The sequence below is a fragment of the Conger conger genome, chromosome 14, assembly GCF_963514075.1.
Source record: "Conger conger chromosome 14, fConCon1.1, whole genome shotgun sequence".
Taxonomy (NCBI): Eukaryota; Metazoa; Chordata; class Actinopteri; order Anguilliformes; family Congridae; genus Conger; species Conger conger.
Window position 1 is genome coordinate 21,927,448 of NC_083773.1, and position 12,556 is coordinate 21,940,003.

General features: G+C 42.2%; 1 protein-coding gene across 1 annotated transcript in view; it reads left to right on the top strand.

The window, feature by feature from the left end:
- The window catches only part of sort1a (sortilin 1a), a 42,789-nt gene extending 30,465 nt beyond the window's left edge, over positions 1-12,324 (top strand). Inside the window, exons 12-20 of the mRNA XM_061220526.1 lie at positions 250-352; positions 1,185-1,356; positions 2,644-2,834; positions 5,210-5,399; positions 6,119-6,235; positions 6,532-6,640; positions 7,147-7,256; positions 8,885-9,011; positions 9,275-12,324. Of these exons, the coding sequence (XP_061076510.1) occupies positions 250-352; positions 1,185-1,356; positions 2,644-2,834; positions 5,210-5,399; positions 6,119-6,235; positions 6,532-6,640; positions 7,147-7,256; positions 8,885-9,011; positions 9,275-9,289 (1,134 nt within the window). The 3' untranslated portion in view covers positions 9,290-12,324. The remainder of the gene's footprint in view (positions 1-249; positions 353-1,184; positions 1,357-2,643; positions 2,835-5,209; positions 5,400-6,118; positions 6,236-6,531; positions 6,641-7,146; positions 7,257-8,884; positions 9,012-9,274) is intronic.
- Positions 12,325-12,556: the final 232 nt, after the last annotated feature.

The window sequence follows — 12,556 nt, forward strand, 5'->3', positions numbered from 1 at the left end:
TCTGACTGTGTGTGTGCGCAGACCTGTGTGTCTGGCTGTGTGTGTCTGTTTCTGGATGTGTGTGTCTGGAAATGTGTGTGACTGTATGTGTGGAAGCATGTGTGTCAGGACATGTGTGAGAGATTGTGAATGTGTGTGTGAAAGCATGTGCCTGGACATGTGTGAGAGATTTTGTGTGTGTGTGTATGTATGTGTGTGTGTCAGTCAACATGCAGGGACAGTAATATCTCTGCCTCCTCCTGTCTGCAGTGCAGCCTCCATATCCACGCCTCCTACAGCACCTCCATGAAGCTCAACGTCCCCATGCTGCCCCTGACCGAGGCCAACGCCGTAGGGCTCATTCTGGCTCATGGTAACCAGGCAACGCCTTCCACCCACCTCCCGCATGGCCCCCTCAGCCATTCCCAGGACAACGGCTGCCTCCCAACCAGCCATAACTCCACCCTCACTTTATAGCAACTAACCTCACTCTGCCCTCCCTCTGTCAGACTGTACGCTGCTTAGCTGATAAAGCTATAGCACCAAATGTCATGAGGAAATGTAGCAAGCCAGCTAACAGGCTTCCGCAGCTAGGGAACAATAAATATCATGTCAAATATTTAGCTATCAAATATCTGTCGCTAGCAGCCAGACATAGCTACTTAACATTAGCATACTAACCCCCCTCCCTCAGGACAATAAATTGATAAACATTCCGTTTGTAGTTTTGTCATAAACAGTCCATTTGTCTTTAATATGCAAAGTTTATTTATATTGGAAATGCCTTGAGAACGTGAGAGCAGCCCATAGTATGAAATAGACCCTGCAGGCATTTGGCAATGAATGTTGGAAAATATTTTGTCTGTATATATGGAGACTCATTCTCTCCAGAAGAACTGAGCACGGAGAAGCTTAAGTAATGTATTCCACTTGGCTTATTAACAGAGATGAAGTGCTCCTAAGGTGACGATGAGGGCATATCCAGGGAAGCTTGCAGGACTGTTACTGCAGTTGAAGGTTGAATACACGCCACACATGGCATTTTAGAAGAGCAATTTAATTTGCCGTATACTTGCTCATCCATTTAGGCCTGTGCTGAGCATCGGAAGCCAAACTGTCTGGTGAGAGAATCCAGCTTTTAGGGTGCAGCTTTACTACGTCCCCTCTGACCTCTGACCTCTGACCCCCTTCTCTGTGTGCTTCAGGGAGCGTGGGCGACGCCGTCTCCGTCATGGCACCTGATGTGTATGTGTCTGACGACGGGGGCTACACCTGGCTACGGGCCCTGGAGGGCCCCCACCACTACGCCATCCTGGACTCTGGGGGTCTGCTGGTGGCTGTGGAGCACACCCCCTCCCAGCCCATCTCTCAGATAAAGTGAGTCAGGTGGGGAAGGACGGGGTTAGCTCTGGTGGGGAGGCCACAGTGGACCATGAGCACTCATCCGGAAAGGGTATCCTCAAACACCACACTGAAAAAAGCAAAAACTGGATTTGGAATGCCCAGTTATATTCATAAGCCTGGGAAAGGATGTTGTTGGAACAAATAGGAAGACCCCTTGGGTGGAACCACATCCAAGAGGGGAGCCCATTCCCCCCCTGGCTGGCTCCGAACATGAGTTTGCAATGACTATGTTGTCAGTCGGTCAATTTTCAAATCAATCAGTTATAAAAAAAATAAATAAATAAAAATTGGCTACTGAATAGTTTTGAGTGGAGTGACAAAGGGGTGTAGGTGTGTCTATCACTGTGTGTTTATTTGCTGTTAGGTGTATTCTCCTCTGCAATTGCCCAATTAATCTCAAGAGGCACTCTTGAGGGACGAGAGCAGGACAAACCTCCCTCTCTGGGAGCTACAGCAAATTATTAAATACCCAGCAAGGCTGCTACAGGTTTAACTAGCTCAGACAGAATTTAATGCTAGCCCATGTGGCACATCTCTGTAAAAATGATGAGTGGCTAGTAATGGGTAAGTGTGGGATCTGCATTATACTACAGTGGGTCAATACTGCTGCAATACAATGAAATACATTTTATGACTTGAATCCATACAGCTGCGACCATTTTTATTAGTTTATTTGACAGGGGCAATGTACATTAATAACATTTCTGTAGGTCTGTCAATGTTAGCCAGGGAAGCTACTTTACATCTGTAGTCCCTGTTATGTGTGATAACACTAGACATTTACTTGAGTAAGTAAGGTTTAAGGGGTTAGATGAGTAAATGGTTTCAGTCAGGTTTCCTCTCCCTCAGCTGTCAAGTTCAACTGTTCATCAGTTCACAGATATGTGAAACCAGGATCAATATATAATTCCCTCCGTAAAACCTAAAAGCTCTCTTATCTTCACTGCCTTTCCCAAGGTCTGTTTTATTTATTTCTGAGCCACGTTAAAACTTTTTTGGGGAAATGCCAACGCAGAAGCCTAGCAGGGTCTGTCTGGAATCATGGGAGATTTTCACTGAGAAACCAGGTGTCCGTTACAGCTGGTGCAGTGCACCATTATAAGAACATCCGTATCCTTGTCGAAGAGATTAACATGCAGACTCTCCTTTGGGCATTAAATAACCTACAATGTCTTCAGAAACTATGATGGTCAGCACAAATGCAGCTCATGTTGATTGAAGGGCTCATTGGCGCTGTATGTGGACTGTGCCTAATTGCAGGTTTTCCACGGACGAGGGGCAGTGCTGGCACGTCTTTAACTTCACCAGCGACCCGCTGTTCTTCACGGGGCTGGCGTCTGAACCCGGGGCGCGCTCCATGAATGTCAGCATCTGGGGCTACCGCGAGTCCCTACTCAGCCAGTTCTGGGTGTCCGTCACCATCGACTTCAAGCAGCTGCTCACCCGCGACTGTGAGTCCCGTCTTCGGGGTTCATATCAGGGTCAGGGGTCAGCTCGGTGTGGAATAGAATCGATAGCGCTGCCCTTCAGCCAACAGATATGATGTATTCCTTCTCTCTGGAGGTCGTAACCCTCTGGTTTAAGCTGAGAGAAATGTGGAAAATTCAGTTTTGTTGCGTTTGCTTTCTTACTTGGATTTGGCCCTCAACTTGCTGATGTGGTTGACAAAGCTTGATATCTAATGATTATTGTAGTTATACTACTCATCATTACTATATGATTTGCACAGAGCGCAAGGTAATGTATATGCTATATGTAATAATTGCACTTGCACATCATTTGTTTACTATTCGGGGTGTTCTAGCTGCCAACTATTGTATTGCTACTTGGACAGCTCTGATTATTCTACAAGTTTTTATCTACTTGGAACCGTACTTCCCTCTAGGGTTTTCAGCGCACTTTATACCCAGTCCCTGCACTTTATTGTACATCGCTCTGGATAAGAGCATCTGCTAAATGACTATAATGTAATGTAAGGTAATGATTTGGCATAATAATTCTTATAAATATTGTTATAATATTGCATCTCTTTACAGGGCTCCCAATCACCATTACAATCCACCAGCTGATATATATATATATATATATATATATATATATATATATATATATATATATATATAGAGATATACAGTCAGGTCCATAGATATTGGGACATCGATACAATTCTCCTCTTATTGGCTCTATACACCACCACAGTGGATTTGAAATGAGACGAACAAGATGTGCTTTAACTGCAGACTTTCAGCTTTAATAAAATACATCCAAATCAGGTGAACGGTGTAGAAATTACAACAGTTTGTATATGTGCCTCCCACTTTTTAAGGGACCAAAAGTAATGTGACAAACTAACAATCATAAATCAAACTTTCACTTTTTAATACTTGGTTGCAAATCCTTTGCAGTCAATTACAGCCTGAAGTCTAGAACGCGTAGACATCACCAGACGCTGGGTTTCATCCCTGGTGATGCTCTGCCAGGCCTCTACTGCAACTATCTTCAGTTCCTGCTTGTTCTTGGGGAATTTCCCCTTCAGTTTTGTCTTCAGCAAGTGAAATGCATGTTCAATCGGATTCAGGTCAGGTGATTGACCTGGCCATTGCATAACATTCCACTTCTTTGTCCATCTGCACTGTGAAGCGCCGTCCAATGAGTTCTGAAGCATTTGGCTGAATATGAGCAGATAATATTGCCCGAAACACTTCCATTGGCAGCCATACATGCCGACGCCATGACACTACCACCACCATGCTTCACTGATGAGGTGGTATGTTTTGGATCATGCAGAGTTCCTTTCCTTCTCCATACTCTTCTCTTCCCATCATTCTGGTACAAGTTGATCTTTGTCTCATCTGTCCATAGGATGTTGTTCCAGAATTGTAAAGGCTTTTTTAGATGTTGTTTGGCAAACTCTACTCTGGTCTTCCTGTTTTTGAGGCTCACCAATGGTTTACATCTTGTGGTGAACCCTCTGTATTCACTCTGGTGAAGTCTTCTCTTGATTGTTGACTTTGACACACATACACCTACCTCCTGGAGAGTGTTCTTGATCTGGCCAACTGTTGTGAAGGGGTTTTTCTTCACCAGGGAAAGAATTCTTCTGTCATCCACCACAGTTGTTTTCCGTGGTCTTCCGGGTCTTTTGGTGTTGCTGAGCTCACCGGTGCGTTCTTTCTTTTTAAGAATGTTCCAAACAGTTGATTTGGCCACACCTAATGTTTTCGCTATCTCTCTGATGGGTTTGTTTTGATTTTTCAGCCTAATGATGGCTTGCTTCACTGATAGTGACAGCTCTTTGGATCTCATATTGAGAGTTGACAGCAACAGATTCCAAATGCAAATAGCACACTTGAAATGAACTCTAGACCTTTTATCTGCTCCTTTTAAATGAGATAATGAGGGAATAACACACACCTGGCCATGGAACAGCTGAGCAGCCAATTGTCCCATTACTTTTGGTCCCTTAAAAAGTGGGAGGCACATATAGAAACTGTTGTAATTCCTACACCGTTCACCTGATTTGGATGTAAATACCCTCAAATTAAAGCTGAAAGTCTGCAGTTAAAGCACATCTTGTTTGTTTCATTTCAAATCCATTGTGGTGGTGGAGCCAAAAAGAGGAGAATTGTGTCGATGTCCCAATATTTATGGACCTGACTGTATATTATTTAACTTTTTCATTCTTATACAGCTACAGGTCTTTGTATGCAAAGTTGGTACCCCACCAAGAGTCAATACAGTATCAAGATGGTGGTTTTTAAGGGAGAAAAATGATGGGGCCCAAATTGACCCCAAACATAGTTTCAGTCTCTGTCTCTGCTCGTAGGCGGTGAGAAGGACTATGTACAGTGGCTGGCGCACTCTGATGACATCAGCGACCCCACTGACGGCTGCATGCTGGGCTACAAGGAGAGGTTCCTGCGGATGCGCAAGGACTCGGTGTGCTGGAACGGCCGTGACTACATCGTCACCAAGCAGCCCACGCCCTGCCCCTGCACCCTGGATGACTTCCTGTGGTACGCCTGAGCCCACTTCCCTCTCTGCATGGAAAGCCATGGAGATGAGCCGGCCTTCTGATGTTCCCCCATCTGTCACTGAATTACTCACACATACACATCCCTCGCGGTTGCAAAGCCTTTTCAAGGCAGCAGCCGGCTTTCTGGCCATTTTTCATATTTTTGGGTTGGTACAGGATTTTTTGGTTCTCACCTTTTTTTGTCTTATTGTCACAAACAATCATTATCTAAACTCTGTTTGTATACATAATTGGGTACTTATTGATTCATTCTGCATGATTCAAATTCAGAAACGTACAATTATAAAGGCGTGTAATATACATGCATACATTCCATTGAAGATTATACTTGTACTACTCTGCACACTGGACACAGTTACACACTAAGTATTTAGTCATACCCAAATTATAGTTCAATTTAAATAATTAAGTTACTATTAACAAAATTTACCAGATTGTTTTGCAGTCAATAACTGAACTTTCATTGATGTTGATGATAAAATAATGCTGGGATTTAACACTGTCCTTGAGTTGTGAAGCATAAGGTACCATCTAAATGTCTAAAGAACACAGCTACACCAATTTTGGCCAGTTATAGCTAAGATGTATCAATGTATTTAAAATAAGTTCTAAAACAGAGTCATTTTTATTGGGTGTATCCCAGGGTTAAAGACCAGCTGGGGACTGAGCCGTATGTCTGTGCTTTCTGTTGTCCTGCAGTGATTTTGGGTACTACCGTGCTGCCAACAGCTCTGAGTGTCTGGAGCAGCCCGACCTACAGGGGCACGCGCTGGAATTCTGTCTTCACGGGAAGAAGGAGCAACTGCAGACCAGCGGGTAACGCTCAAATGATCTCCTGTCACTCAAATCTGCCCCTCACAATGGGATGCAACTCAAATCTGCCCCTCACAATGGGATGCAACTCAAATCTGCCCCTCACAATGGGATGTAACTCAAATCTGCAAATCAGTCAAATTGTGTTCCCCTGCTTTTTTAGTGCGAGTACTTTTATAGAGCCATAAAACTGGGTACGTACCCCATGACCATGACCATGACCTTGACCTTGTGCCTGTAAATGGGGAAGGGCAGTAACCAATGACAACACTGCCCCATTTTGACCTACCACCCACCAGATATCGGAAGATCCCGGGAGACAAGTGTGAGGGCGGGGCCAAGCCTGAGCGCAAGGAGATCGACCTCAGCAAGAAGTGTGTGAGCAACCTGCTGGGGCAGGAGCTGCTGGTGAGTCCTGCCTTCCTGCTCTTCAACTCTACACTCAACATTCATGTGCTGTTAGTCTGAGCCGTATCACACGTGATTGGCTGAATGTGCATAACTGGGCATGGATGATGAATAATAATCTTGAAAAAACCTGCAAGAAGTATTACACATTCCAGTGTAGGTTCTTATTTGAAGATTAAAAATAGTGGAGAAAAATCGACCTGCACATGTGCAGGACAGAATAAACGGTGCAGAAAAGACGCTGAAGGAGATTGCTGCTTTTATTGACATGGGGTCCTGGCAAACACCCAGTGCAGGAGGGTCGATCATGTTGTGATGAACTGATGTTTATTAATGTATTTAGGCAGCATACTTGCAGTGTGCCCTCCTTTTCCATTTTCCACATTATGGGCCTGTGCACTATCACATGTTTTGTTAGGCTTTTATTATCCCTCTCTTCTTTCTCTCTCAATATATATATATTTTTATTTTTTAAAATCTCTCCCAATCTCTCTTCTCTCTCTCAGAGGGGATCCCACTCCAGCTCTGTGCCCATCGTAGCAGCAGTTATCGCTATCCTGCTCATCAGCACGGTGGCCGGCGTTCTCTTTGTGAAGAAATACGTCTGTGGGGGAAGGTCAGCCATAAAACCATGCATTCTTTCATTTTCAGTCTATCCGTCTGAAACGAGGTGTCTGAAAAGAAAGCAATGCTATAAAGAACTGGTCAAAATCTCTCATTTATCATTTTGCTTCTTTATGCATTGACCTTAAGCCTGAAATTAAGTTGAAAGTTTATGACACATTTTTATATTTGGATTCAAATTGACCCAAATGGTTCAAATAATTTTTTTGAGAAACATTTTAACATTGTGCCTCCCAAATGAGTAGCTTTTTATCCATACATATTACCAATCCATGAGAAACCTCATTTCACAGCCTGTGGTGAGTGAAACATGGGTTAAGCATTGAAAATTGCTATTGTGTTACTTCTTAGGGTTGTTGCAGTCATCAGTGCTGTCGTGCAATGTACATTATTACAGAAAGCCATTAATTATGCAATCATAATCTAATTCAGAAAATTCTCGAAGCTTCCTGACAGCTCATTGCTTGACTTGATTGTGGGTTTCTGAGAATACCACGCATTTCAGCTAGGTGCTGAACAGCTCCCATCTGGCTGCAGCCTGTAGCTGGGCACAGAGCTGAAACTGTGTGCTGCGCTCCAACATTTGGTCAGTGTTGGATGAATTATATTTACAGTTGATTTAAACATGAATTAAACTTCTGGGGAAATATGGGAACAAAATGAATGTGTTGCATAATTAATGTCCTTCAGCATATACAGACTAATTAACTTATGAAATTCAACAAAATATGACTGCAAGAGTGATAAGTCATTTGTATTCGGTGTGGAAATTTTAATGCAGAAAACGACACAAGATCTTGTTGAAGGCATGTAACCTGGCCTATTCCAGTGTGCTTTTGTACACAAAATGCCATGAATTCATATCAGCAAGCTGCTGTGTTTCTGAACAACTCCAGGCTGTTGTCTTTCTTTTGTGGGTACTGTCATTTGCCCACAGATTTACAATAAGCCTGGGTATTCCAGTTCAGAGTCTAAGATACTGTTTCTTTTGGGGGAGTTTTCCCCCCAAGAAGTTTGATTTCTCTTTAGAACACACAGTGCATTTGAAGTGTCTTTAAAGTTCTCCTATAAGTTTTAGTTTTTTTTATACCTTGTTGATTGAAATATTGATTCACGTTGCAAGAACACTAAATTCAATGCCTGGCAGCCCGTAAAAAAATCCTGACAGCCTGATAGCCTGTACTGAACCATTCTACTGTGGTAACTGCAATAGTCATTGCAGGAGTAGTCGCATGTATAGGACATTTTATAGCACATAGCATTGTGATTGCGATTCCCATAAAACTGCAGGTTTATAGTGGCAGTGGTATTGTGATTATTATAACCATTATTATTAGTTATAGTAGTTGTGCGTTTGTGTTGTGCAAAAACCTTGTATTGCCAAAACAATTCATTCCCAGGAACAGCAAAAAGCTTTTTTTAACACACCAACACAGCGTTATGGTTTATTTTGCTAGGGATTTTGAAGTAACTTTATAAGTTCAGTTTTGAGGCATTGAAATCAATTCCATTGGGTATAATTACTGTCTGGTTAAGTATCAGTAATGGGAGAAGTGATCACTACAGGCCCCTAAAGTGTGATCTCTGGTGTGAATGAGTTTTTTCCTCCACATCCGACAGGTTCCTGGTCCACAGATACTCTGTGCTGCGGCAGCACGCGGAGGCCAATGGGATCGAGGGGATTGACGAGCTGGACAGCCACACAGCTGACTCTGGCAAGAGGGACTACCATGACGACTCTGACGAGGTGTGGACCGATGCATACTCCTGTCACTGTGCTGCGGGACCGACCCAATCAGAGCATGCATCATTCTCTCCTTTCTTTTACCTTCAAACACCTTTGTCCATGTTATGGGCCTGTGCCATCACAGATGTGGGACTTTCTTACGCTCTATTCTCTCTTTGTTGAACAGATAGAAATAAAATGTTTTTACAAAGAAATTAAGATTACATCTCTTTCTGTGTAGAGCCTGAGTCATCATACACACTGACTCTGATGTCTGTTTACAGGACCTTCTGGAATGAGCTGGAGAACCAGAGAGACCAGCCACCACTTCGAGGGACGAGCTGGGAAAGTCCCCACCGCCCAAAGCATTGCCCTGCTCTCCATCTGCTCCTCTGAGCCTCTCTGTGCCCCGACCTGGTCTCTAACGCCGCTGCTGCTTCCTGTGCCCCGTCCTGCCGTCACCATGGAAACCTCCCGCAGCTCCACCCCTGTGGGTCTGTGAGGGGGAAGGGCCGTTCTTTAAACTCTGATCATCATTTCTATCAGCTGTGCTGCAGGTCTGGGAGAAATGGCCCCGACCAGCACGCGAGAGAGCCTTAAACCTGAGGGCCGGTCTGAGGACCCAGGCTGAGGTCAGCAACCTGCGAAAAGGCATTCATGTCATCAAGATCCTTTGGCAAGCTGTGCAGCTTCCCTTTTTAAATAAACGCAAAGAGATGGCCTTCAGTCCCACTGCGGTATTGTAAATATAGAGACGAAAGTGTGGTATTGGAATAATTTTGACCTTGTGTCACAGCTTTGCTATGCTGTTGGTTTGCTCCTGTTTTTCCAATGTTGAATTTCCAATCTGAAGGACAGCCTGCAGTGACATCATGGAGACATGCAAATCAGCAGAATTCACCAGTGCTGGATGTGAACTTTTCATCAAGACCAGGTCTATATGATTTGCTGTAATGTATACAATCATTATTCTTAATTTAAAAAATGTAAAAGGTTGAAAAATACTAAAAGCTAAACGGGTTTACCTCCCCAACCCTAACCCTAACCCCCACCCCCCCACAACCATTCATACACACACTCACACACACACTCTCACTTGCTGAGTACCCCCCCTTTAGATTTGTTGGAATCATAGGGAAGTGAAGACTGAAAAAATATGACAACTGTAAGCCCTTATAATAGCAGGATTCTGGTCGGGGGAAAAAAAGGATCCATTCCTAGAATGTCTTAAGCAATAAAATTGTCAGATGCAATATTTTATTCATCGTATTCCACAGAACACGGTTCAGTTTGATCTTGTTCCTCAGACACAACCATGTTGAATTAAAGGAAAAAAATGTTTCACACAAATCACTGTCCGTTGTAGGTTCACCCCAACCCTGCTTTAGCACAGAGAAAAATAGCAGTCATTGTGAAATCTAACCAGTTTATGTGTTCATGGGTATTCCAATGTACAGATCAGATTTTTTCCCCTCTGTAACCAACTTTGTGCTGTCGGCACCAAGAACAAAACAACATACGTTTCGGAACACCTTTCTTGTCTCTTAGCTATAACGGAATGCTAACCATAAACAAAAATGTAGGTTGATATGAATCACTGTCTGTCTTTTTTCTGCTCAGTTGATTAGTCAACTGGCCTTCCAGATAAAAAAGAGGGTAACTCCTGTAGTCACTGTCTTCTATGAAAACCCTCCCCAAAAGCAAGAAACTTCATAAAATATTCTATTTAGTAGCATTTTACATTTTTACTACTTTCTCTAAACTGTTATTTTTTACTTGGTTGAGGCTGGGGGTATAAGCTTCCCTGCTCGTCAGAAAGCTGTTGCAGGGAGGAACGTATCGGCTGCTGCACTTATGTCCACCAATCTCCATTACCGTAGTCAACAGAGGAGTCACACTTCATTAGCAACATTGAAGCTGTTCTGAGGCTGACTACATCCAGTACATTAAAGGTGGCTAAATATCTAAATAATTTTGCCATTTTCTAGCAAGGTTTATTGTACTATTATAGATATTAAAAGCCAGGATAAACCATATGTGACCGACCGATTATGTTAAAAGGTAACCAGCAAACTGTTTTTTATTTTTACCCACTAGTGACAGAAACCTCCATTATCAGTTTTCGATGCCATCAGTCACATAAGTACATAGAGATCAGAACAGACATGGTGCCTGCTCAATTTGTAATTACTAAATTTTCATAGAATAAAAGATTAATGGGTATTGATTTATGGGTTTTTGAGAACTTTAAGCAATTTGGACCTTTTTCTATGAAGCACAGAGATGTCTGGAACCAATTCAAGGTGGAAAAAAACTGTTTTGTGTCATATCTTCATACTACTTAAGAGAACTTAAGACTAATTTTTCCCATTAATATTGCAGCCTGGTTTATTTTGCCTTTATCTTCAAATACACCCACATCTATGCTTTTAATCATCTGGTCTTTAAAATTTGTAACATTTGTGCATTAAACATGAGACAATTAACAGTAGAAGGTATATTTCAAGTCTAGAATAATTTCCAATATAGAGATCTCTGAAGGTTGAATGGAAGCACCTTTTTATTTTTAGTTATATTCTAGTTCGGGCAAAAGAATCTCCCTTGCCTGTGCTTGAGCTGTCAATCTCATTTACAGTACTACAGCAGGGCTCTGTGTAAACCCAAAAGAATTTGAAAATGATACAAGGAAGTGTACTTTTTTTTTTTTTTTTTACTTATGTTCCATAATGTAGCAAGGTGCACTCTGAAGAATGGAAGCATTGAATCAGCCTTGTTAGTCTGGCATTATGTCCAGCATCTGGGTGTGGACATAATTTCCTCCGAGTGTTAAGATAGTAGGTAAACTATTTGACATGTAAAATATGGACTTGTTTGAAGAGACTGATTCTGGCACTCTAGCATTTGACTGCTCTGTACAGATTTCTTTTATTATGATGGTGGGCTTCAAAACCAATATCTTTTTCTGACCAGGGGAATCTACGCCGTGAATTGCTCTCTTATGCTTGACTTTTGGGCTCTGATATAATTGATTGGCAGCTCTTGGATAAATTCACGAGGCTTGTGTCTTATTTAAACTGAAGTTAAATAAGACACAGTTAAGATGGTATGGTATGATGTGAACAATGACATATTTCTTTCTGATAAAATGGCTGTACATAGATTGTGTGGTGGCTAAACGGTGTATTCAAATAGAATTCTAACTTTATAATGCTATGTTTTTTTCTGTATATTTGAGAAAATATTGTGTGGTTTACAAATGGACTTACTGGTACTTCCTGGTACTTTTACAAGGCAGATTTTTCTTTTCTTCATAATAAATATAGTAAATTCGAAAGTGAGTTGTTTCTGTAAACACTGGCATACCCACATACTCGAAGTAGAAATGCATATATTCAGTTCACTCAAAAAGCAGTCCGAACAGTAGCCTTAATTACCTTGTGAAAAATCAGAGAAATCAGCTGTAGACACTGAGCACATTATGAATTTATAGTAGGCCTACATACTGATATTGGATATCTAGTTTAGAGCAGCGTCCTGCGTTATGGGTGCATCTGGTTAATGATACT